General features: G+C 39.6%; 1 protein-coding gene across 1 annotated transcript in view; it reads right to left on the reverse strand.

The window, feature by feature from the left end:
* MFSD2B (major facilitator superfamily domain containing 2B) overlaps positions 1-27,925 on the reverse strand; it is a gene marked incomplete at its 5' end in the record, with an annotated part of 35,508 nt that overhangs the window by 2,501 nt on the left and 5,082 nt on the right. The window contains 11 exon segments of the mRNA XM_010182471.1: positions 1-83; positions 1,547-1,656; positions 5,752-5,832; positions 7,580-7,663; positions 9,677-9,798; positions 9,893-9,983; positions 14,194-14,351; positions 18,277-18,355; positions 20,406-20,529; positions 23,941-24,065; positions 26,691-26,807. The exon segment at positions 1-83 is cut by the window's left edge and continues 14 nt beyond it. Of these exon segments, the coding sequence (XP_010180773.1) occupies positions 1-83; positions 1,547-1,656; positions 5,752-5,832; positions 7,580-7,663; positions 9,677-9,798; positions 9,893-9,983; positions 14,194-14,351; positions 18,277-18,355; positions 20,406-20,529; positions 23,941-24,065; positions 26,691-26,807 (1,174 nt within the window).

The following is a 27,925-nucleotide window of genomic DNA, read 5'->3' on the forward strand; positions in this document are numbered from 1 at the left end:
AAGAAGAATAGAAAATGGTCTCGTGTCCTTTTGCGTGAGGATTCTGCAGACGAAAGTTATCAACAACATCAGGCAGCATTGACCTAGAGATGAGCAAAAGAAAAACTCAAGCCAAGATCTCTTCTCAAAGTCCAAACTTACTGAAAGAGTACACCTTTCCTCACTTTTTAAGATCTGAAATAACTCTTTTGACAATCTAACAAAAAGATCAGTAACCAATGAAACCTATTCTCTCTCTACTGCAAAGAGACCAAATTAGGTAGTGGGGAATCAGAACGAAAGCTGCTCAAATGTCAATTGTGAATTGACACTGTATTTCCAATATATGTCATGATTTACTGTTAGAAAAAAGGGCTTCTCACTCTCTGTGCAGAAAAGCTTATGCAGCCTGACAGCTGATTTCAAAGCATGTTTCCATGATCTCTTGGAGATTTCAGGACTTCGTACAAATCAGTAATGCAAAACAGTGCTCTCAGGAACAGCCTTGCTTTCTGGTCAATTTGACCTGGATAATAATTATTCCCCCCAGAAAGGAAATGTCTTATCCTGCTCATCCTTGGTATTTTTTCCCCACATATTTGCAAGAGCAAATGATCTTGAATTCTCAGTTTATTTTAATGATATCCTTATGCTACTTAATCTGTAATTCTGGGCCCCTCAGTTCAAGAAGGACAGGGAATTGCTTGAAAGAGTCCAGTGCAGAGCCACAAAGATGATGGAGGGAGTGGAGCATCTCCCTTATGAGGAGCAGCTGAGGGAGCTGGGTCTCTTTAGCTTGGAGAAGAGGAGACTGAGGGGTGACGTCATTCATGTTTATAAATTTGTAAAGGGCGAGTGTCAGGAGGAAGGAGCCAGGGTCTTCTCTCTGATGTCCAATGACAGGACAAGGAGCAACGGGTGCAAGCTGGAGCATAGGAGGTTCAATCTGAACATGAGGAAAAACTTTTTTACTGTAAGGGTTACAGAGCACTGGACCAGGCTGCCCAGAGAGGTTGTGGAGTCTCCTTCTCTGGAGACATTCAAAACCAACCTGGACACGTTCCTGTGTGACCTGGTCTGGTGATCCTGCTCTGGCAGGGGGGTTGGACTGGATGATCTTTTGAGGTCCCTTCCAACTCCTGAGATTCTGTGATTCTGTGATTCTGTAACAGAGGACTGCTCAAGCAGTGATACATAGCTTGACTTATGTTTCCTCTGCTACATTTCTTAATTGATCAGCATTAATTGATTTATCTAACTTTATCACTCCTGTAGTTCTGTTTGAAAGCAAAACTAAGCAACCTATTTACTTTTATCACAAGTTCTATAGCTACTTAAGATTGTTGATTCATCTATGTACTGTTATACACAAAGAGCAGCTACAGTTACAGTAGACGTAATCTGTTAACAAGAGGGCAACCAAATTTATAAAAGCAGAGAAAGATTATTGGAAAAAATTACTCTTGCCAAATTCTACCTCTTTTGGAGGCAAATTCCATGCAGTAGTACATATATGTAATGTACACATATGCCCCCTCCCTACCTCAAATATAAAATAATCTCTTACCATGGCAACAGAAGAGAGGCTGCAATGCTCAGACCAGAGACGAAGGCCACGAAGTAAGCCAGGATCAGATTTGGAATGGTCACTAGCATGACTGCAAAAGGAATCATCCACTGAGGAAGAAGAAAAACAGTACATCTAACTTACAGTATGCACTGCTCAATGGTATATTGTTCCCTCCAAAATTTAAGATTGTGTTATAAAACAGTTCACACGCAGCAACACCTTCAGTATTTTGGTGAAATGGCATTTCCAAAGAGCCCTGAGCCAATCTGTATTTACCTATCCAGAAGAATAAGAGAAAAATAGGACAAGAAATGTTAGTGCCTTCTCTGGTAGCAGTCTTAGAGCTCTAACTGCACTAGTAAATTAAGCAGTCCCAAAAGCCTATTTATCAGTCATGAGGTCAAGTGGCAGACCCTGTCCACATTCATACTCCTAAACATTCGCAGCCTCTAAAAGAACTGTGGCTGTATAAATACTTTTTGTGAAGAGTCCTTAAGTGAGCCAGTTTCCAAACTGCCCAGATACTTCTTGGGAGGTTGCTAATCAGCTTGTGCTAACATTTTTCTGCCAATTTAATAACAGAGATGAACAAACACCAGTTTATACTCTAGGCCAGTGGAACTATTTCATTTACTATTAGAGACAAAGCCTGGAAACATCATCACACTGTATTTCAAGGGGAGTGGCAGGCATTCAATGGTCATTTTACACTGTAAATATATCATTTCACAGATCACCTTGAGTCTTGAAGGAAGAAGAGTTTGCTGACACCTTCATTTCCATTGACTACTTTAAAGCTCTCTCAGCAAAAGCTAGTACTCAGCAACAACTAAAATGGGGAAGGCAGCGTGGTTTACTCCCGCTCCACACAGCCAGATATGCTCACGACATTGCCCAAGTCACCAAGGCTACCCTCAAAACCAAACTAATTTGGGATGCTCAGGATTTGTTTTCTGGCAGCACTTAAATCCACCAGATTTCCTCAACTTCAACTTGAGGCAATGGGCTTACAGGATTGTTAAAATCCACTATTTTAAATGCTGATTGAATGCACATAGCCCAGCTGTCCCGTACCCAACACATGCTCCATCTCCCATGCCTGTGAACCACAGGCACGTAGAATCCAGAACCAGAGGCTTATCTACTGGGCTTTCTAATGATGCGGATTAGCTTAACATTAAGTGTTTCAATCCTCTATACTTGCAGCTTGGGAGTTGAGGTTATGAGAAGAGCTTTCACAGAGAGTGATTCCCCTAAGCACTGCTATTTACAGTTCTGTATGATAAGTGATTCTGGGAGTCCTGCAGTCTAATCCATTATGTTTATGTTTTAAATGCATTTCCTATCTAAAGCGTTTGCTCCTAACCTAAGGAGGCAGAAAATAACCTTTCCCGACTGCAAGTTCCCAGCACAGACAGATAATCCTTGCATTAGCCCAACATTGCGACAAAATCGTTATTTCACCACAAGAGAGCACTCCAGCAATACAAGATTTTATGTTGCCTATGAGCAATTTTATGGCTGCCTTATGCTCCACATGGGGCACCCACTCAGAAACCAAAGCACTTACAAAATTCGAGATCGATAATAATAATCATTGTAACTGTAATTTTCTACTGAAAAGACACACGACCCTCAGGACTGAGGCTACAGTGCCCTAAAGTCTCACTCATGCAATGGTAGTGCAATCATAGGGCCAGTGTTCCTGCTGCAATAAACAGCTAATGCAGCTCCTTCTTTCCCACTTGCAAAGCAAATCCTTTGTTATTGGCTCTCTAGTCACGGGGCTGCTGCCCTCCAAGTCATAAACAATATCCTACAGTTATCACGTGTCTTCCATCCATCCCCTGACAGCACTGTGGAAGGTGACCCTGCTGGGATGCTAACGGTGGTGAAGGGAAAATCAGGAAAATCAGGTGCGGCAAGGATGTCAGTGGAAATGGGGATGGGAGAGTGGAAAAGGGTCTGCACAGTCAGGATTCATCCAACCTCCATGCTGCACAGTGCTGATAGATGGCAAATAAACAATTGTGTATGTCTAGGAAGGTGAAAAGCTTGGGGGCATTTTTGGATTTGTTTTTGTCTTTTACTACATCTCCAAAACCCATATCCAAAAGCTATTATTGGCTAGGATGGAAGCTGAAGTTGTGAGAGAGAATGGTCTTTCGCTTTTAGACACCTTGCAAAAACCATGACCCAAGGGCATAAGCAGCCACACTTCCTAAATTTCTCATGACAACTCCACCTCCAGTCACCAGCTGAGGGACTTACGGATTGCTATGTTCAACGTTTGCCCCGTGAGGGCAGAGCAGGCAATCTAAACAAACACAGCACGTGGGAGCAGAAGCAAATAAACCAAAGGGAATAATTTCTAGCCTGTGCACCAACCTGATCATGGGAAGAATGCCATCAAGGATGCTGCTTGGGTATGACCCTGTACTTTCAGAAAGTCTAGGCTTCAAACTTCTAGGAAGTTTAGATACTTAGCACATGAAATGTTGGTCATCTCTTGTGGAGGAATGATTAAAAAGCGAGCAGTACCAGTGGAAGGAACCCAAAATTCTTGTTGCTTATCTACCTGCCCTGCCTTCTATATTCTTTCAGGGGTCTTGTCAACATAGAACCACTTTAACAGGAAAAATTAGTTTGGAGCAGTGTGGATTTCTTTTAAGGAAACTGAATTTCAAATTACATCTTCACCTTGAAAGCCGAGTAAGGTTTTGGAGGAAAAAAAGCCCCGTGTTTTCTCCCCTGTCTCCTTGCCTTCCAGAAGAGCATTCCCCAGTGACAAACATAAGAGCCTTAAATGATGTGATTTTATTTCACAGGGAGAGAGAACAGATTAGTTGTACAGATCACACAGGGTGGTAGTAAAGGAAGCCCCTGTGATGCATTGCCTGACACAGAATCCATCACTGAGAACACACTGAGTCCCCTGAGAAAAGCCTAGAAGGTGAAAGAGAGAGGTGGCTTTTTTTCAACCCAGCCCCCACTTAGACCATAATACAGTCAAGCAACTCAACTGTAAAATTAAGTTAAACCATGTTTACAGAGGTGTTGACAGGCTTTTCAGTCACGTTAAACTAAATTTATAGAGCCAAGTTGGTTGAAGAAAGCATTTTTCGTAGCCAAGCAGACAAAGAAGGAGATTTCCTAAGGAAGAGAACTGCATTCCCTGGCCCAGTCAGTGGCCCAATACTGCTTTTGGCAATTCTCTTTGCTTAAGTGGCAAAAAGAAATGAGGACTTGGATTCCAGATGCCTACTTCAAAACACATAATGATCTGGCATATTTGGAACTTGGGTTTTAAAGTTACTTCTGATTCTTTGTAAATCATTCCAATACACAGATTTTAATTCCAGAAATTATAACTGTTCAATTATATTCAACAATTGTCACCACAACTAAACTTTTCAGCTTTGTTCAGATTTTGAAGCTTCAGGCTTCAGTCCTCATGCTTTGTTGGGAGCACAGCAGGCAATTTTGCTTTCCTCTTTCATAAGTAATTGAAGGTAAACAGGGGGAAAATGGGAAGGAACAGGACTATACAATGACTCACTGAGCATGATGACAGAAAATTGCTGCTGCCTGCACTAAGTGAAGGACTTAAAATAATCTATCAGAGACGAGGGCAGGCTCACTGAGCTGGCTTTGCGGAGCTGTGTCAGAGTTAAAGTAGGCTTCTTTTCTCAGGTAGGTCACCTATTTCTTTACTTCACTAATAACTGTCCATCTCCGTTCAGAGAGACGTAGGCATCCCTGCTTTCTTATGTTGCTAGAGGAGGATGTGTAACAGACTTCTGGTTCCTCCTCTGTGACTGAATTACAGATGTGGTCAGCTCAGCACCATGTACAAAGACAAAACAGGTCTTGCACAACAGATAACTTGCCAACGTGAGTCAACACAGATCCAAATTTATAAAACCTCATTGGGGTTCACTTCTGAGAGCAGTCAAATACAGAGCTTGTGCAGATTCTTAAATAAACTGGGACCTCCCTTCAGGATCAATCTATTTCTCAGAAGTTTCTCTTGGAAACTTGGAATCTGTCTGAAATTTAGTATAACAATTTAAGACAAACTCTGAAATGGAGCAAATTGCATGTAGCTCGAGGTCATAAGCACTTGAAAGAGCTCCTGAAGTGGCTCCGGTTGTCAAATGGAGTGAGCACAAGCAGATTTTTCTCTCAGAGGATTTGCTTACCGAAATCCCACATGCTGCACACTTCTTGCCAAATCGTTGCAGAAACTTCTGCCAGAAGGGAATGCTCACAGCTGCTGATACCTACAATTGACAAAAAAAACATAGCTGTACTGTGCTTACTGCCACTGTCGTCTTCAGAACTCGCAGACATCTTTTTGTCTAATACATTATAGTCTGAAAGGAAGGTGAACTCAGATTCCCATTTCTCCTCATCCTTTGAGTATTTTTTTTTAATTCACTGCTATATATTACAAAAAAAAAAGCTATCCATGAGGGGGTTTTTCACAGTCAAATCCCATTTCGCCTCATCCTTTGAGTGGTTTTTTTTTAATTCACTGCTATATATTACAAAAAAAAAAGCTATCCATGAGGAGGTTTTCCACAGTCAAATATCAGTCTTAAAATTTCCTTTTCCTAATATAAACCACAGCAGCTAAAGCTATACATCATACAGACAGTAAAATTCAAACATATTGGAAATACTCATACTTTGTGGTAATGCCTCTTGCCTCATTATCTGAACCTGACAAACAATAAGTGAATTAAGCTTTATCCCATCATAAAGAAAGAAAGCTGAAGTGCAAGGCACACTTATTTTAAGATAAACTTAGAGTCCATATCCCATACTACATGTTTATTCTTAGGAACAACCTGTAAGAGAAATAGTCACAGTCAACGTTACCATTTCATAGACTGTAATACTCACCTGGTAGCAGCAACAACTACAGATAAGATAGTACCAATGCACTGGAGTATTGCTACTAATGACAGTCTTACAACCGACCTAAATTCAAATGCCATCTCATTGTTACAGTTGTATTTCACTCTTTACTGACTTCAACTCTACTGTCTCTTGTCTCTCTTTTTGGTGTCGACTACTTGCAGAGGCTTAAGATACCTAACAGTCAACCCTTGCCCTCCAACATTTTGGTTTTAATAATTGGAAAAGATCTTTCTTATAATGTGGGAAAGGAAGAATCAAAATGGGTTGGAAAAAGTAGGAGGCTGGGACCAAGAAGTGGAAATGAAGTTTCTCTAAGATGGTTCCACAAAGTCTCTGTGCCAAGTGGGTCGGAAATCATGCAATAGCTTCCCTGAAAATGACTGCTGCAGTATTTTATATGGTAGACAAATTCTCTAGAAAATATTTCAAAATTGCAATACATGCACATGCCAGTAATTACACAACATTAAATGTTCTACTTGTGTTAAAAGGACTTTGGTCAGAAGGATGAAAATGGCAGTTTTCAACTGGTATTACTTGTAATCATAAAGCAGATCATGCAATACAGGAGCAGTGTGTAACTGAGTTGTAAGTATTGCCTAAGCAAGCAGAATTCTACCTCTGCATGTCAAGAAAAAAGGTTGTGAAAAGGATTTTTTTATTACATTGCCAATTGCTCGAGAGAGGAATCTTCGTATCTCTGGATATTTTAAATATTTATCCTTGCAAGCTGCCTAAGCTAGTCCAGAAGGCTCACATGTATGAATACACAAATTAAAGTTGTTTAATTTTTAGCATATCAGACTTGGGAAAGGAAAAAAGGAGCTAAAATTCCAGACCTCTTTTCTGGCAGCAGCTTTTGCCCTTTGTGGGAGCAGAAAGTGACCTACAGGTAAAAGCAACAAGGAATGAATTAAAAGCTCCAAAGCATTAATTTTTTAGAAGTACAGTAGGGAACACAAGCTTTATTTCAAACAGGCAATGCAAAATATGTTGTAGCTTATTAGCAGCTCTTTCTAGACACAAAACTCTTACATTATTTTGTGCCAAAAAGCAGTGAGAACCAGCTATCAACTAAAAGTATGGGACAGAAGAGCAACTCACCAAGATGGTCACCACCAAATACTGGAAGTGATTGCGAAGACGAGCGGCATGAGTGCAGAATAGGACAAAGTTGCTCTGCTCCAGCTGTTGAATTGAAGACATTTGGTAACCAACAAAAAAGAAAGGAAAATTTTAAAAGACAAAAATGACATCACACTCCATATTAGTCAAACATAGTTGGTGACTGACTTGTTAAATGTAGCATTTGAGAGTCTCATTCTTCCCTCATTTGAAACAATTCAAAGAAAAAATAACTCTCTTGCTACCATTGGAGCAACAAGTCAGTAATACTGGCGCAAGCAAGAAGTAAACCATGCACCCAACACAGCATTAAAATAACCAAAACAGAGACTGCCTTATGAGAAGATTCTGTCTAAAGGCTTTATTATATGGCTCAGGCCCAGCTCCAGCAATTCTGCAGAACTGGGATGACAGAGGAGGATTTAATACTAATGCCACAGCAGTACAGTCAACTCTTGGTCCTTTGTGCCCTTGCAGTCTATAAGTGGCCAATCATCTGCATATAAATCAGAATAAAAGTTTTATTCCCTCTGCATTGTCACCAAAGCCTTCCCTAACTTGTGTCTCAGTTTACGCTGCCTTCATCTGAGATGTAGAATATCACGCTCTGGGATTATGGTCAATGCATCTTTACCTGCCTATTTCTTTGCTTACCAGTAATCAACTCACTAAATACTACAAAGTCAGTGTCCCTCCCTTGGATAACAATGGCAAGGGTTGCTCATGCTGGCCTAACTGAGCAATACAGCTTCCAGCTTCTGCCTCCTCTCATGCCTTCCCTTCAGTCAGTATAAATAGAAAAACAGAGAGATACGGACTGACAGATCTTTTCTTCTCTGGGTGTTTTCAGCAAGCAGTTGGCTGCCAGCAACCAGATGTGCACTGTATCCCTGCTGACTGAATGGATGCTGGAAGGAACTGGACCACAAGGGACCTTTCATCCTGCATCTCCTCCCTGTCTCTGCTGTTGCTCGCAGTGCCTGCAGATCCCAGATGTGAGCAGAAATGTTTCCGATATTATTTCTCACCCTTGAGCCTTCCAGCAAGGACTGACAGATGCTGCAAAGGACAGCCTACTACCTATGCCCAAATCCAAAGAGAAAACTTCAGTGCCTCTTTGGTAAATAGAGTTTTAAGCAGCCCTTCCAACGAGCTTACTAATTCACCAGGACTGCTGGTGAACACAGCACTACTTTCTTGCATGCCTTATTCTTGCCCTCTGTCCTGATATTCACTTGATCAATTGCTCATGTGACTAAGAGTCTGTTGACAAAGTGCTTTTCATAAAATAAAGCCAACTTCAACTGATATATACAGGTTCATGTTAAAATAACACATTTACCGAGTTGAACATAGCTCAAAAATCAAACTTTAAAAGGACTGCTGGACTATGGGGAGTGTTTCCTACTGAGTGGCTTTAAGTTCTTCTACAGCTTCTCTCTATGGGAGGATGTATCGCATCTTTTGGTGAGAGCCACATTCAACTGCTGGTCCTCATTTGAAAATTAGCTCTATCTATCTCTGACACAGGTAAGACCTCCTGCCTCTGAAGATCTTCTTACTCTGACCTAATGCCTCCCATCACAAAAGACTCCATAAGAACCAGTTCAGCCACTATCTAAGAGCAGCCACCTATGCAAAGGAAAGGGGCAACGGTTTAAAGCTGCGCACACAGTATAGAGAAGAACAGAGAGAAGAGAAAAAGCATTCTCTAAGCAACTGAAACCACAGGAGACTGTGGATGGATAACATATAATGACCCAATCTGGGTCACTAGGACGAGTTCCTCACCTTTTATGAAAAAAAAGGAAAAGGAAAAGAAAAAGAAAAAGCCATCTTTAAATGGTCAGGACTTTGGTTTTACTTCTTGTTTGAAAGAACCATCTCCAGCTGCACAGGACCCCAGACACCAAAAAGGGGCTCTGGTTCCCTACTGATTTGCAGGGGAAGGCACCACCCCCTAGATCACCACCTCCAGTCACCAGCCAAAGATTATTTGCATTTTAGCTGCCACAGACTCTCCCATGCTGTGACTGGAATGAGGCCAACACACAGACTTCAAGAGTCTGAAGTTACCTGAACTGCTGTTGAGATGAGAAGAAATGAAACTGTAAGCTTCACATATGGACCATGCTTCATGGTGAGTCCAAGCCCCTTACAAAAAGGAATTGCTCTGTCTGAGTTTAAGGCATAAGGATCTAAGAGGAGCAGAATACATAAAATAACAATCTTTTCCAGAGATGAATGTGAAACAATTATTATTAAATCTAGGCATATTTAAATATATCTTACCATCTTTTTCCTTCACTCCAAGAAAAAGAATGACAATTCCAAGAAGATACACACCTCCTATCACCCCTGCTGCAATCATATATACTTTTGCCTTTGAAAAGAAAAAAGGACACATTCGAAATTGTGACAGGAGAATGACAAGCCATTATGAAAATTTTTCAGTTTTTTTCTGGTGAGTCATCTGTGAATGAAGAAATGCCCATCTACATACTGCCAACTGTCTGTCTTTTACCTCTCGGAAAAATGTTCACTTCTGCAGTTCATTTATAAACAACGCCTACTTTAGGATAAATCCAGGACACATAAGTATATATTTCTTGCAAAAAAGCCCCAGCTGTGAACAAAAAGGCTACTGTGTTGCCCACCTGAATGGTTTAAAGAATTGCTTATGTTGAGACTAGCTATAGACATACACAGTCATCTATCAAAAACATGCAGCATCTGTAGAATGATTCTGATCTTTAGTAAATCCAGTTGGTGTAGCTACACAGACAGCAGTCTGTATCTTCATGCTTGGTGGGAAAGGCCTCGGTACAGATGTAAACATAATTACTACAGTTACTGCACTTATACATAATGATAATTAAAGCTTGCTCTAGGCTCTAATGAATTTTAGAAATCACACTTTCATGCCAATGTTTTGAGAATATGGTAGCTTGCATGCTTGTTTTCCCAGTTATTTAGTGAAATACTCAAGCAAACTCAGAAATCTTTGCTTCTTACTAGCCAGGGGAATAAAACCTCCAAGGATACCTCCTGCACCATCAGATCATGTTTATTGCTTCTAACTCTGATTATACTGACTTGGGAATAAAGCTTTAAAAACTATTTTGCTTTAGTATTCTGTAATAATTTATTTTATATTGTGTTATCAAAGATAAAATAAGTGCTGGTTGTAGATCTTTATGACACAATGATTATTTAATAGGAAAATTGAATTCCAAATTATCAGTTATATGTTGCAAAATAAATGAAATTATTATAAATTTAGAAAGAAGCTGATAAATAAGCATGCAATACAAGAATGTACTCCCAAATATAAAGCCACTTAGTATAGATGCAGAGGTCATCAGATGAGCCATATAAGTATAGACAATCTTCAAACCAACAGCTTTTGTAAAGATATTTACATCTTAGAATGGTACCTGGTAAAATAAAGGAATTCTAAACTATTCTTTATCTGGGATAGAAGTTTGGGGTTTTTTTAATACCAGAGCTATAAATTCAGTCACAGAGTACTTTTGTACTATTGGCTATGACTTGCACAGACTACTGACTGCAGTGCTGTAGATACCTGAATTCACTTAAATGAGGTAACTTCAGCCTCAAAAGCAGCCTAGCCAGGAGAGAAGGAGATGAACAAAAAGAGACAGTAACAAGACTCCACTATGAATTTTATATTTCATTTCTATTTATTTGTTAATTTGCTTGAAGCAACTGAATTAAATGCTTTCTTCCACGGGTTATTGTAGAGTGTAATTTGAGCTTAAACTATCAAGGATATTCATGGTAGGCCAAATAAGATTCTCTGACCCTAAACAAAACTTGTTAGCCCATCTACGAACTATATAAATATCCATGCTTGGTTTTCTACCTCTAAGCTTATAGTAACAACTTCAGGAGAGCTTAGAAATAACCATCTTTTCTACTTTCTTTCTTTAATAATGAGCAAAATAATAACAGTCACTCACTAGGTCTCCTTTTAAACTAGGTGTGCTCTTAAGCAGCTACGAATTAGTCCTTGTGACAAAAAGGGTCAGGGTCATACTCCTGAATGGCACTAAAAATACCGGTCAAGATTCTTACTGCAGGGGGTTTGGACTGGATGATCTTTCAAGGTCCCTTCCAACCCAATACATTCTGTGATTCTACAATTCTATGAGATTCGGCCTCTTCTAAAGATTTCTTTTAGATTGATGGAAGCATTTCAGATTCATAGATCCTCGCCCTGCCTCTGTTTATAACTCAATCTCCATCAGTCACAAAACCAAAATTCAAGATCCAACATCTGCTGTCGATCATGTAGGTAAGTGCATATAGTGTTGTGGTGATGTGAACAAAAGACAAGTGCCCTGTCATGCGATGCAAGCATCTTCCCCATGTGGCTCGGTGGCCATGAGTGGTCCCATAATCCAACTAAATTGATGCCAGGTTGTGTGAATGGCAACAAATTCTGGTCCTCATAAATCAAGGCAGCAGGGAGTAAGGTGGGTTGCCAAAGCAGTTCATTCACACTACAGCTTCTGCTCAGGCATGAGGGCTCTTTAGGAAGAAGGGCAAGAAAGAACAAAGAGTGAACACAACTTTACCCATGGAAAAAAGTTAGACACCATAATCCAGACCATTCTGAACCATAAGATACTACTCATCTACAAAACCTGAGGTGACACACAAAACAGTGGAAGAAGGAAAAAAACAAAGACCAAAACAAATAAACAGGAAATCCTTGCAAAAAATGAACACATGGATGCTTGTAAATAAGGAAGTGAAAAGAGGAAGGTAATATCTCTAATTAAATCAACTCAAATAGTTGGAAAAGAAAAAGACAAGTTTCCAGTCACGCTGCAACTTCTTCAGATGTGAAAAAGCCTACCTACCTCGAAGAGGACAGGAAAGCACATGTGGTTAGACAGAAAGAAAATAAATTTAAATAGTGCATTATTTTTTCTTGAAGGCCATTTAGGAGATTTAAAAGAGGAAATTGGTGATTATGGCATAAAGCAGATTCAGACAGGGAATATGCTGTGCTGTGAAATTCAGCTATCTCCACAACTTTTCAAGCTACTCCTCTTGGCAATTCACAGAGCTGCAACAGCACAATAGTTTTCTACTTCAAGCCATCATCTTAGAAGCTAAAAAGGAAGACAAGATGATGTTTCTCTGTCTAGTTAAAATATATACTAGATGTTACCTAACAAGCAGCTTCAAAACCACTTTTATCAGTTATAAAATGGCACGGCCACTTACAGAAGCAGCCCGGCTCTCCCTAAGCAGTTTCCCAGAGGAAAGCTCTGAGAAGCCTTACAACGGCCTGTGTCAAAAAGAAGAGCAAAAGGATCAGGTAGCACAGAGGTAGAGAACAGTGCTGGGGCTTGCTTCCCTTCCTGCACTACCAGTGCCAGGGTACGCAGACTCAAAGTGTGCAAAAAACCATGCCTTTAGCTTGCGATTTTACTACTGCTGAAGAGTGGTAATAGCAGCTGTTCAACTACAATAAGTGGAGCATGAATACGTACATCCTGATTTGTACCAAGCACCTGCGATTAGACTTGGGTCAAGGAATCTTCTTCATGGGGAATTTCATGTATCAGTTAGTACATGCACTGACAGGGAAACAGATGAAAATATAAAATGAAAGACTGAATCTAGCAACTGGTAAAATGGAACCAACAAACTGCTGATTTCACAACTGACAGAGAAAACCACTACACAAGGTAATTGTTTGGTTCAGGGCCTGTTTCAAGACCACTGAAAACAATGGAAGACTATCAAATGGTGTTCACTGAGGTTTGGATCAGGTTTTAGGATTTCCTCCCAGATATAAAACATTCTCTGCTTCTCAAAAAATAGCAAACTGAAGCATGAAAAGATTAAATTACTTGTGCAGGATTACAGGAAAAATCTGCTGTGGAAAATGAAATAAGCAAGCATGGTCCTCTAGGCTCATTCCACATGTTGACCACTGAGCCCTGCTCCCACTAATTGCCTGTTCCCAACCATTTACTTTCAACAGCGCTTTGTACCTTCACAAGAATACAGACTCCAAGTAGGACTTACAGTTTCATTCCCATAACAGCAATTAATCTTTACAAGCAATCCCTAGCAATACTTACTTTGAAAAGCAGTGTTGCTGAACAGAAAGATCCTGCTATAGCCACTATGTTTTCACAGAATCATATAATTATTTGCATTAAATGTGACCTTCAAAGTTCATCTAATTCCAAGCTCCCTGCCTTGGGCAGGGACATCTTCAACTAGACCAGGTTGCTCAAAACTATGTCCAACCTGACCTTGAACGCTCCCATGGATAGGGCATCACAATTTCTATGGGCAACCTGTGCCAGTGTCTCACCACCCTCATCGTAAAATACCTCTTATGTGCAATCTAAATCTATCCTCTTTCAGTTTAAAACCATTGACCTTTGTCCTGTCACTGCAGGCCTTGATAAAATCTTTTTCCGTCTTTTTATAAATCCCATTTATATAGTGAAAGGCTGCAATGAGGTCTTCGCAGAGCCTTCTCTTCTCCGCTGCTCCAACCCTTCTCCTAAAAGATTTAGTGTGCTCTCATAGACACTTACTTGATGAGAGAGGTGATCTGAGGGGTCTGGAAAGCTGAGAGTGTCGGTTGCATTTACTGGGGGATTCACAGTGCAGTGATGAGAGACATGAGCACTGGCCACAATCTGCCCCTGAAGTGCAGCTCCAATCAAGGTCCCAAGCACTTCCATGGTCATTCCTAAAAGAGAAAGCATAAACACGCACCGAGAATGAGAACTTGATTCCTCCACAGTCTGCTCATTTGTCTCACTGAAAATAAACCTCACCAAGACATTTTCTTTTATAGGGAAGAAGCAGAAAATGCAATACCAAGAACAGCAGAACTGGAAGGTCAGTAACAGAACAGTTTCAAGGAAAGAGACTTCTGTTATCTATTTTCTAACCAGCTTTTAGAAGCCTCCATGGAAAAATCTCTTTTATACAAGCTGTATGATGGATGCAGCTGAGATAAAGAGCCACGAGGGGATAACATGGAAACCTTTCATCTCAAGGACCAGAGCAGAACTACAGTTTAAATGTTGAATATCGTTTTTCCAAAGCAGGACTAGGAGCCAAAACACCAGAATTTTCATCTCAAACTTGACAGTAACTCGTGAAACATTCTTCAAGCCACTTATCTGATCAGACCTCCAGATTCTCCAACTGTAAAATAAAATTATACTCATCTGAGGCTTCTGTTGGAAATAATACAGCTGAAAAGCTCTTGGAAACACCAGATGACATTCTTAACTGCCTAAGACCACAGTCAGAGAGATCTACCTCAGCCTCAGAGAATGAATCACATCACTAACACTCCACGTGCCATGAGAACAAAGGGTCATATTAAAAAACCCACTAAAGTCTCCATGTGGGAAAGCAAAGATTTAACTATGGACATCCAGTTCATGCTTCATATACTCAAAATAAGTCAACAAGGCGGCGAGTCGTTACAGCTCCGCTGCAGGCAAAGTGGGGAGTAATCTGACTTCTAGACTCTCGTCACCATGAGGCCTACCACTCCTGTTTCCATGCAACCTGGCCACAGCCAGAATCTCCATGGCAGGGATTTCCTGTCCTAGCTCCAGAGACTATTTACGCATTTTGCATAAGGATCTATAAGGTTGAATACACGAACAGATTAGGAACAGGAACAAAGCCTCCCTAAACTTCAGGCTTTTTTTCCACTTTTTTGTCTCAGTGGCCCCAGGAGCCCCATGTTCCTTTCTCAGAATCATCACAGGGGATTGTGAAGCTCTGCTTCCAGCACAGGTTGTGTCCTGGTTGTTGTCATACTCACCTGGGAAGTGGCAGGCGTTTCAAAAGCTCCTATGTTCAGGTTTATTCAAGTTCCCTGCTCCTTAACAGCCTTCCTGGGTGACCCTGGACACACGCCTTTTTGTGTATCCCCGTAAAAAACTGAAAGTACTTCTTCATCCCACAGGAGGGCAATGCACACAGAGTGTGAGGTATTCAGACAGTGCAGTAATGAGCCCTGTGTGTAGCTGCAGAAGATCGAGTAAGGAAAAGGAAAGAGGCTCTCTAGGAGACTTGGATCATTTAAACCATTACACCAGTGTGTTCCCAGAGAATGCTACTGAATGGAAAATTGAAGTCTTAACGTAACATTAATCTAATCTAATTTAATTGTGTAACTAATTTAATTGTTTCTCCACAAGCCCATACATGTAAAAATGCTATAGATAGTGGAGAATCCAACCTCAACCTGATCTGAAGTGTATGGCCACACAAGTCCCAGAAAGGCCTTGCAGAGCTTCCAAACTGTTGACTGCTCAGTGCAAAGGCAAAGCACTTGAGTCACACCTTTCACTCAAAATGCCATCTATATTTCTATAACCTCTATCTCGGCCTCTGCATCTGCATTTTACCAAGCACTTGCATAGAATTAACCTCAGAAGCATCATTATAGGTAACAGAAGTAAAACCATTGTGAAACCTAATTTTCTAAGTTGTATCAAGAGCTGAGAAACAGGCAGATTTCAACATTTTTGTCTGCTCAGTATTTATTATGTATTACTTTCCACCTTAGCCAAGAAAGTTGATCTTTAAGAAAGCGGATTGTCCTTGAAGTAACTTATATTTTTCCCAGAATGTAAGTAGGAGTTATATTTAAAGCAACTGTGGAATCCAGTATTTCTACCATTAATTTATAGTAAGAAGCAGGAAAAAAATTATAATCGGCAGTTCTGCTTGTCTCCAGTAGAGGGTAATGGATCCTCTGATCCTGATCTTTTTTACAAAAGCACCCTTCATATTACACAGCTGTTTTTCTTTAAACAGTTGAAGAAATTCCTGAACTACCAACTTCATCCAAGAAAGTCTATCAACAGGAAGAATCCTCCATGAAATCTGAAGAGAGGCAAAAGTGTTTAAGTGAAACACTTGGCAAAAAAAGGAAAAAGGAGAGATTCTCACATAGTCATAACCATAACTTGGCTCCAAACAAATATAATTTCAAAATATACAAAAATACCAACTTTTGAAAAGTCAAAACTATGATTCATTTCACCAGCCTAACTTGGCTTAGGAGAACAGCTGTACACTCAAAAGTTAAACCCTTTCTGCACAATAAAATGACACTATAAACGTATAACACCTCTGAGCCATGGAGTTCAACCGCTTTACGAGCACAAATTTCACATGCCTATGAAGCCTTGCATGGAACTAGCAGATAGGAAAGCACATTTATTTGGATCTGAAGACATAAAACCAGACAATAGAAAACACTAGGTACATGGATTTAGTTCGAATTCAGGCCAGATGACTCAGAATACAGTCAGTGCCAAAGAATATAACACAGCTAGAATCTCCTGCTGTTTAGTGCTGTCCTGTGACTGCTAGCCCAGACTTTCTCTTGAGATGGTTGATGATAATGCAGATTACAACTGTTCCATGTGGCCGGAAAGGGATTGGGTTGCTCAGGGAATGTTGTATCTAGGATTTCTGACATGATTTTTTTAGCACTTCTGGCCATTTCATTGTGCCTCTATGGTCTAGTTTTCAACATACTCAAGCAAGTATGTTGAGGGTTAGGAGGACTACTGGAAGAGAAAAGGGTTCTTGCCAGGTAGAGAAAACAGATGCAACAAAAATATGACAGGTTATCCTAAAGCAACACCAAGGACAAGTTAACACATAGAAAAGTCTTTCACGTGATATCTGACTTTTCTCTTTACCTTGCTTAATGCTGGTGGCCATGAGAGACAGCAGTTACACAGTACAGAAGAACAGAGCTGAAGAGAGTAGGAAAGGAGGAAACTGTTCTTACATCCAATTTATGATCTGTACAGGAAATCTTGAAAATATTTTCATTGCACTTTTTTGGTCTGATCATTTTGCTTCAAATAAAAAACTTTGTCTGGTTTTAATTTTTGAAAAGCCAGAGATCTGGTCTGGAAGCCCTCATTCTTTTAACAAATACAGTAAGAGCTAGACATATTACAGCAAGGTCTGTCCATAAACTACCTGGCAGATTTTAGAATTTAATAAACACAGATTAAATAAAAAGAGAGATTTCAGTTGGTGTGAACATGCACACAAAATTACTCTCCTTTTTTGGTGAGGTTAACCATCTTGGTTCTATGAGTTCCAGATTTTTTTTTCAGAGAAAACAGCTTTGGGATTTGAATTTCTAACATGAAACACATAAAGCTAAGGAAAATTGAGCCAAAACACAGAAGAAAAGAGAGAGAGAGAGAAAAAAAAAAGAAAGAAAATACTCAAAATTACTTTCAAACTTCCTTTAATTGAATGTTAAAGAAGATCAGCACTTTGTGGTTTTTCCCTTACAAATCACCTTTAATTTACATCATTGTTCCCTACCCTGGCTTGGGCAAGAGTGATTTTTATCTTTCATCTGGCTAGCAATAAAGCAAAAACAGTTTATAGCTAATCAGACAATTTGAGACAATAAAACATTAATGTCTCCTATTTAGCTAGAGAAAAGGAAGCATTTATAAGACAAAGTATTTTTCATCAGATATTAAAAATCTCATCTAAAATGTCCAGTTTAAGGACACAAACCATTAGGAATGACCTATAGATAGAGAATGATTTGAAATAAAACTCAGTCCTAATCCCCATGAGAAAGCCCAGATCACACTCACGGTATGCTGTTGCAGAATCTCTCTCCTTCTGGTCTGTGCTGAGAAACATGGTGAGGGCAGAATATGGTACCTGGAATAACTGTGCAAAGAAAGAACATCACTTAGGAAATGTCAGAGTAAATGCTGTGTTCCTCCGATATCCAGGAAAATGGTTTAATGCAACCTTGGAAGTCACTTACTTAGAACACGGTATTTTTTAGCACAAAGATCCATCTTTTCTTTCTGATTCGTAAAGCATATAAAAGGAAAAAAAGTATCTGTCATAATACAAATAATAAGTAATAAATTACCAAGAGCTTTACCTTAATGCTGTGCTCCTTCAGCTTCCTTGGGAAAACACTCTTCATAGTTGAGCTATAAAGCATCTATTTTCTTTCACTAGGAGACTATCATGTTCCTAGCTTGAACTAACTAACAGGAAGAAAAGCCATAATGAAAACAATACAGTTTTCCACTTTGTTCGAGCCAGAAGACTCTATAAATCCCCAAAATTACTCAAATATCTGTCTAACTATGTAATTCCAGCAGATAATGGTGAAAACTACTTTGTCTTCCACACCATTTAGCCACACAGTCCTCAATTTGAGTCAAGAATAGGTAGAAACACCCAATGGCTACGTACATGCACTGACAAAAAGGAAGATGAGGAGTGCTGATTGATTGTTTTTACAGCACTGTATCTAGCATGCAATTGATCCCTTGTTGTAAAATCTTGCTGGAAACAATGCACTGGTAATATTTATTGCAATGCTGAGTAAATGAGCTCCACTTTTACTGCAAGAGAGGCCTTATCTCAAGTAGGACCTTATTGAAAAGAATTATTGAACGTTAAAGGATGTTTTTTTCCATTTTTTGGATGGTGATGATGTGAGTGGGTCCCTGTCCTCATAGTGTCAAACTAAAATAAAAGTAATTCCTAAAATCTTGAAACAACATACAGGCCAATCTCTAAGACTCTTGTGAAGTGGAAGTGGGACATGAACCTGTTTGAACAAACAAGTTGTCTGTGGTGTTTCCACCACCACAGAAATCTGTAGCCAGGCAAACTAAGTCTTGCAATCTGCATCCTACTCTGTTCATACAAAACGCATTTCTGTTCACCTCAATCAAACATGGCAAGTGTATACGTTTACAAAGCCTTTCCACAGAAGACCTCTGTTCTTCCTTCAAAAGAGATAGGGAAAAAAATATTTTAAGCCATTACAAATGTCTTCTGAACCATCTTTCTCCAGAAGAAACGAAACACCTAGGGAAATATTCCAGTTTAACACAGGAATACAGAATTCCCAGGTCCAACAGATCATTAAACAGGAGAAAACCTGAAGTGAAACAAGAAATACAAACATTTTAAATGTCTGGGAGCCACCTTTTCAAAACTGGATCCAGTGAAATTCAATCGGCCAGGACACACCCTGCCAAACTGCATTGCAGCTGTCTCACTTCCAGTCCTCTTCTGCTGTGTGATGCTGCTTTGTATGGTAGATAACTTTTCCACCTTAATATTGGCTACAAGGCAAAACAGGGTGATGCAACCCTTACATGTACAGGATGGAACACGTCAGAGAAGTTCTTTGGGATCCACTGAAATGATGGCTTCTGCATAAATATTGCAAGTTCTGGGCTTTATTGAAAAATTCATGAGCTCAAACTCTTCTATCCAGGCATAAATACTATGATTACTGTAATCAGTACTATTTGTGGCTGGTACCTTGACTTTTCATTGCCTTCTAGCCTGAATCAAAACACCCAGAACTAGAGCCACAAACCCACTCGGTCTCCTAATCTGGTCCTGAAAGTAGAAGTCAGAGAAGTTAGATGTCTAACTGGAATTACAAATCCAAACGTAACTGTGGATCTATACAAGAATGAGTTGAGTATCTAGGGCACTGCCAATGAAAGTGACTGAGGGTAGTCTGTATGATTTAGCAGGTTATTTGCCAGAGAAATCACTGGCAGAAACCATCAACCAGCAGAGAGTTTGATAAAAGGACATCTGCCTATCTCTTAAACTCACTAGAAGTTGAAGTCAAATGCAAAATTTTGGTATGTATCAGTTTACTAAACGCATTAACATAGACAGTAAACAAGCAAGTTACTGCTGAGAACATCATGCCCTGTAATCTACTTACTGTGGTCAGTGCTTGGAAAAGGCAGTAGAAAGTCAGGTACCATGCAACTCTTCCAGATACAAAGGGAGGCAGGTACCACATGAAAAAATAGGACACTACTGTGAAGGGTGTGCATGCCAGCATCCTGCAAAGAAGATTAACACATGTCAACAATCTCAAGATAATGACAGCAAAGCACATTAAATTTTCCTGCTAATAATAAATATATTGCAATTTACTTTATGTGCAGTTTTTCTAACTACAGTAATGCCACGGTCTTAAGTGTTAAACATTAGCATGCATTAAATATGCAGATTAATTTGAAATGTATACAAGTACTTCCCTAAAATGGAGGAAAACCCAGCAAATCTGAAGGAAAAGAGCTGCACTTAAGTTAATATCCCACTCAGAACAGTTCCCTTGCGCATGCGCTGTACCAGCACACCTATATTGCCTTTCCTTAGTACACATCTCAGACTACACGTTTATTAGGAAAAAAAACCTGAAAACTAAGCTCTACCATCACATTTTCTCATACTTCAGCATTTTTTACATGAGATAATTTATTATCAAGGTTTCCCTCTTCCAATTCGAATGCCTTCAGTTTTCCTCTCAACTTAGCCTCTTTGTCACTGCAAAAGTCCAAATATGTTGATACACTTTAAAATGCTGAAAACAGCACAGTGGGACGGCCCACTGCAAAAGTTCCTCCAGTTTGTTTCTGCTTGGATATATGACATTTTGCTCCATTTAACTCAACAGCAAAATTCCTAATAATTTCAAACACAGAAGGATCACCTTGTGGTGTGGAAGGTGGCTTAAAAAAAAGAAACATAGAAACTTAAATTCCAGACATTGCCGTTAATTAGCAAATAATTACATTAGTCGAAACATTATTTCAGGCAAACAACACTTGTCAAACTCCATAATACAGAAGAAGTAGTCAGATGCTATTATTTCCTAAAAACCTGAGCTGCATCAGGGCTTTCCTGTATTCTGGCAAATGAGATGTAATTTCAACAATGTAATTAGATGACCAAGATTCCAACAAAAAATATCCAAACACGTAAAAGAGAAAACAGATTAATCCCTTCACAACAGCACTACTGACATTGGGGGTCAGCTGATTATTTTGCAATGGTGAACTGAAAATCTGGAATACAAAAGAGTAATGTGGGTAAATAGTTTAGTAAAACAATGGCTTTCCCACACTGCTCTTTGGTATGGGCAGCATCACTGGGAGCTGAGCATTTACAAGGAAAGTGCCAGGTTCTGGTATTCTCTGTCCCCCCAGTCCCCAGGCCTCAGTTCATCCATCGCTGGTCAGCAACAGAAAACACAAATAAGAGTAAAATCCCAACACATCTCAGGGAATCCACCTTCCTCTCCAAAAGCATGAGCTCTTCCAGACTGGTGTTCAGACAGAGCCACTACAGTAAAATATTTTCACAGTCAATTTTTTGTGCAACTTTTCAGTAATAACCCTCCTAGTAATACTTCCCTCCTTCCCTCCTCTTTCCACATTTCCCTTTCTTCATCAATGTCAGTGAGTTTTCAGAGCCGTGCTGAAGTTGCTGAATATCTGATTTTCTATTATCAACTCCTTTGACAAAATATTTGACCAGGTTTATGTATTTCAAGTCAGTGTCTGCTTATGCCTTTTAAGCACGTTACATAAAAGAGACCAATAGTGACTGATGACTTCTTATATTGAGTACAGTATTACTCTATAGTGAAATGTTCAACTTCTTTACTAATATTCTTGCTTTGCTGGCAAGCTCTTCACTCTAAATACTTAAGAAGGCAGACTAATCTCAAAATACTGAAGTGTTTTTAAGCTAACGGAAGACCCATTTTTTGCTTTGTATAAATATGATCTGACATCCAAAGAGTACGAGGAAATATTTCCATTAAAAAATTCCCATGACCAAAACCAGACAAAATCCATCCTGAAAGAAAGAAGCTGTTTGATGAATGCACATTAAAGGCTGGGTTAGATAAGCATTTTTCCTGTAAGAAGTGCAAGTTGTACAGTAGTCAGTTTACAGTGCAAAGGGCTGATAAGTTCATGCTTGTGCTAGGACGAGAGTTACTCTAACATCAATTTATGACTAACACTAAATGCACGCATTTGCAGTATTTTCAGAGATCTAAAAAGAAAAGGGGGGCATAAGAATACTTCTAATGGCATTTGTATAAAAACATCATTCTTTTCTTTTTGAATAACTTTGGTATTCAGTTAATTCAGTGCTCATTAAAAAGCACTTAATTTACCTGGCCACAAACCAAACCCTGAAAGGAGAAATGGCAGCGAGCTCCTCTTTTCCCATGGGGCTCTTGAATAAAAGTTTAACTTTGACCTGAAGGCCCTGTTTCTGCTGGGCCAAGAGCAGCTGATGTTAGCCTTCTCCCAACAAATACTTGCCTTCCGTCCTTTGTCAGTTATAAGCTGCTCACAGACAAGTTTCTGTAGCCCTAAAACCACACAACAGCAAGAGAAACACCAGCTAAAAAACTTGGCTTATTTTCCATGAAAATTCAACTACTTTGCTCAGGATACCACATTGACTCTTGGATTTTTGTTGTGTATCAAGTTTTGGGGTTATGTCAATTCAAAATATCTTACAATGCACCCTTAAAATGCATGAGATAGAGCAGTGATTAAAGACTCCCTAATTCACAGACTACTTAGTTTCCCCTTGACTTCCAAAACACAAACAACTAAATAAATTAATGTCCTATGGCATAGATAAGCTTGGGTTCCTCTGATATGGATCACTCCTTCCCAATTTTCTTGCTTCACACCTGGCAATCTCCTTCCTATATGAGTAACATTCATTCTTCTAACCTCTTCTTATAGCACATAGATGGCACACGTACAAGTGTAGTAGCTAGAGTGTTACACGGGGTAAGCACATCGCAGTGAAACATCACTCTGTGCCTTTAGAAACGCTGATCAAAATCTTATAGCATCTCATTCCATTATAAAAGTCATGGTGATTTTTTTAATTAAGCAGTTTGATTATAGGGATGTAAGAAAGGCAGGATCAGAAGGACTGCTGTGAGGAAGAATGTAACAGTGTCAGGGTAGTGCTGGCTCCTGAGCCCTTTGGTGCCATGGTGTCACCTCTGTTCCAGATGTATGCACACATCCTTTATTGAATTAAAAGGCTGTGGGAATTAAAGTTAACTTTGTGCAGGAGTGAAGCCAAACTAAAAGACTCTAGACAAAGATGAAAATTCAACCACAGATTCAAGAAAGTTTTAGATCTGAGCTTCCAGTTTTGTTAAAAACACAGTGTCTCAGTTTTATTTGTTTGTGTCTCCAGTGGTAGAAAATCTCTTCTATGTTTTCATGGGTGAACAAGATAAAGGGAAATAGATGACATGACTTTTTTTTATTATTATTTTATATATGTAGAATGAAGGAAATCACTGTTGTCTGGGAAACAGGCAAAGAAGAATGAGTCTAATTCAATTACATGACTGTATGATCACCACACACACACACACACACACACACACACACACAGTGTTTGTACACATTTCTGCTTACCAAGGCATGAGCCGGCCAATTTTTGTCCATCTACTTTTGCTAATAAAAAAGCCAGCAACGGGATCAGTAACTGCACCTGAGGCTTTGCCAATGAACAGCACCAAAGAGGCATGGAACGGAGTAACCTGAAAGTGCAGACACAGTACTGTAAACAAGAGCCATTGTTTCACAATACAATGAAACAGCATAAAGCAACTTTCCAGAAAAAAACCCCAGTGTTTTAAAGAATAATGATAGTTCATTTACAAAACATGTCTGCTGCTGTCATAGAAATTACTATTGGTTACCCATAGCAAACAAATGAGACATTGAGATAGGCAGCATGCAAGAAGGGATTAGAGGGGAAAAGTGCGAGGAGGAAAAGACTATGGATGTGTTCAGAACTTGGAAAATTAGTCAGATAGTCAAATAGTAGACTAGAGTTCTTATTTTAATCATAAAACCTGACAGAGTCCCTCTGTAATTATCCCCTCACTTTGTTCCCCACACAGCCCCATTTCCTCATATCTGCATCTTGACCTGATCTAGAAAAAAGTAGAGGGAGCTGTTTATGTGCATTCCTGTTTTTTCACCCCCTGAGATTAAGGCTGCCAACTGGTGGCTGCAGTAGAGGTTGTAGCACAGCAGACTCCATCCCCTCAGAACTGAACCGTGACAAGTGAACTGCATAAGGCACATCTGCTGTGTTGCCAGCACACGTGCAATGAATCTCACTTGGAAAAAGTTTAAGAATAAAACATCCAGGTAGAAAACTCTTTTAAGTTAACCCAGGAGGACCATACTTAAGTGCCAATACAGAAGTGCAGTTTATCCCAAGTAACAAAGTTTTTTTTTCACCTATATCTGTAGAGAGCTTAGGAATTCATACCACACAATGGTTAAAAAAAATTTGTTATCTTCCAAGTGCTCAGTTCAAGCCACTGAAAATATAGGCCTGAAAGTAGTCATTGAAATCTATATAAACATGAATGTTCCCCAAATTAATGGGTTGGGGGAAAGGAGAGAGAGACTGTTGAAACAGCCTATGGGGTTTAAACAGTAACAGCAGACAAAACCCCTTCATCGATATGCTATCAGTGCTCCAACCCAGTGGGAAGCCTCACGAATGCAACTGATACAACATCAGGATTGAGGCAGTACTCCCTGCTTTTTTGCAGAGCTCATTGTCTCCTAGGCAGCATCTCACAACTTCCAGCTGGGGCAGGTTCCCAGCTTGCAGAATTTGCTGTAGGTATTCCCTCAGAGGTGAAAGAAAGGAGCAAGAGTCCTGGATCATCTTTGTAAGAGACAGATGCTATGCACTTTTGTAATCACACCAGTTCAATTTTAGCCCAAATTAGGTGAAATTGCAGAAGCAGCCAATCACAAGACACCTACTCCACTCTAGAAGGCTGATGAACAGGGAAGGACTGGGAATGGCAACCTCCAGCAGATAATTACAGTGGTTCTCCAAGCATCCTATTGCTGCACCTACTGTAGGACAAGGCTGAGGTGAACATTAAGCTGTGTCCCACAGCAGTTTGCTGATGTTCACCTCATCTACCTTCACTGACTTGTACCCCTCACAGCTAGGGTAGCGAGAAACCCAACCCAGAGGAAGACTTAGCACTAGAGCTGTACTAGAAATGCTCACAGGTCAGTGCTGCTCCTCAAGAGACAGGTCAGCCAAAACAAGAACAAAACAGCAGTCACAAAGATACAGAGGTTGAAATACTGAGGGACATGGGGACAGATGAGGTAGATTTTTGTTCAGATAATGTGCCTAGACAGAAAGGAAGTGGATACTACATCAACAGAAGTAGAAGAAAGCCTTGAGGTAATGAAAACCTTTTATGTTAGGAGTGGAGTCCTTATAGTCACCCTATCTTCATCATCGCTAGGGGCTTATACATCCCTTGGCTGCATTTTCTCAGCCCCTAAATCTAGACAGTGTCTGCCAGCAGCAATGACAGAAACTTCCCAGTGAAAACTCCCATAAAATACAAAATAAAATATGCTAAATTCACCCATCTCAAAAGGAATGAATACCAGGATCCTATTATCAGAGCTTTTAATGTTTTCTAGTAATTCGACTCAAGGATCTGTGTGGTTTGGAGTTACATTTATATGTTTTTAGTTTATACAGGTAGTTCAGGTGGAACTTGGAATTCAAAAGGAAAAAAAATGTAAGCCACAGAAAGTGAATACAAATGTAATTTTCTTAGAAAGGATCCAGACTTTGTGTGAAAGATCACACCTAGCAAGTTTTGCTAAAACAGTTCTGCCCTCTAAGTGGGCAAGAATTAAATCCAAGTAGTGAATATAAAATTACTTGCTTTGCCCTGAAAATGTGTGGGGAAAAAACCATGGGATTTCAGAGCTGTTTATCAGGCCTTGAAATAAATCCTGTCCCTGCAGGATTACTCCAGAGAACAAATTAAACCACCAAGGAACAAATAATTAAGACCCTTAATGAAGTAGTAAGTGTATAATTAAAAAAACTAAGCAAAATTATTATCATTATTAACTAATGATCCCAAACTAAAAGCAAACAATGGCCACTTCAAGACAGAAAGGAAAATGGTGGGGGAAAAAAAAAGTATTTCCGGGCAAGTGTATGCAACTGCCAGGATGCTGACCTAGAGGTAATGATAACAAGAGAGTTTGAAAGCTTTATTAGCTATTTCACCTTTCATCATTCCAGGGACATTGTTGACAACATCAGAGTTGAGGTAAGTCTACTACCTGTAAAGGTTTCCCGTGCTACTCACATGGGCTATGTCTAGCAGGTAGATCTGTAGGAAGAAAGCAGCAGCACTCCCTGCCACTTGGTTTGGGGCACCTCCTATTGCGTAGCACAGTTTGCCGCAAATCGAGAGCCTGTATTCCTGTTCAAGACAAAGCAGAACAAGCTTTGAGAAAAACAAGGTATACAAGTTGAAAGCTGCAGAGGTCATAAGGTTAAAGTCTAAGTTAACACCAAATTCAGGTATTCACTTCACAGGTATTCCACTAATAAATCCTTATGCCTGCAACCCCTATCAACAGGCATTTGGATGCTCATTGCTTTGTTTTTAAAGGTTCTGTTCCTTAATCCAGTCCCTAAAAGCAGATTACAGTGTTCTGACAGACAATCTAGGTTTACCTACCTGTTTCTCACAAGCTATCAAAGAGAAACCAGTCTACAATCAAGCAAGAAGCAGAAAAGAAGTGCACGTAGTGTTGAACTATTTCCTGAACTTAGCTTTGTCTTTGGATGTTTGATTCAGTTTTTTAAAGGTTGAATTTTTTAAAACTTCTTTTTTAAATAAATACTTATATTGACCTTTCAGACCATAATAACTGATACGTAGTCTCATACCATAGTTATCAGACAACATTCATAGAAGGAAAGTTCCACCGTCAAATGGAGACCGAACCGGTTCCAAATATTTCTGCTCTGTTCCTTCTTTCCTCTGTCACAAAACGCTGGTGTGACCCTGCTAAAGTCACTTGACTTTGTACGACTTCCCTTTTGATTTAACTTAAATCTTTTGTGAAAATTGGTATAATAGGGAAAGTGACTTTGGGGCCCAAGTCCTGTTTAGGAAGGCCTCAAAGTCACTCCAGATGTGTTTCCAAAGTTCTGTAAAACTGTGCACTCTCATTTGCTTTTTGTTAAGTGAAAAGTACCATAAGCATTAAAGAATATTCTCTATTAGAATTGCCAAATAAGAGTAAGATAAAAGCTGAAAAAAGGTTTCATAGCAGTAATTAAAAGACAAAGTGCACAGTCTCTAATACAAATTCTAATGAGTAACACTGTGTTTTCCAGTAGTAGAAGTTCCAGAATTCTGGAAAGTCTTTAAAAAAACATCATAAGACTTAATTTCATGCCATAAAATTCAAAATACAGGAAGAAAATGAGTCTGCATTAATCCTGTACTCTTTTCGAAGGGACAACACATCCAACCCAAATTTAGACTTCTAGGCTTTCAATCCCTCTTTAAAGATTGCTGTCAGCAGG

The sequence above is a fragment of the Mesitornis unicolor genome, unplaced genomic scaffold, assembly GCF_000695765.1.
Source record: "Mesitornis unicolor isolate BGI_N332 unplaced genomic scaffold, ASM69576v1 scaffold21254, whole genome shotgun sequence".
Classification (NCBI taxonomy): Eukaryota; Metazoa; Chordata; class Aves; order Mesitornithiformes; family Mesitornithidae; genus Mesitornis; species Mesitornis unicolor.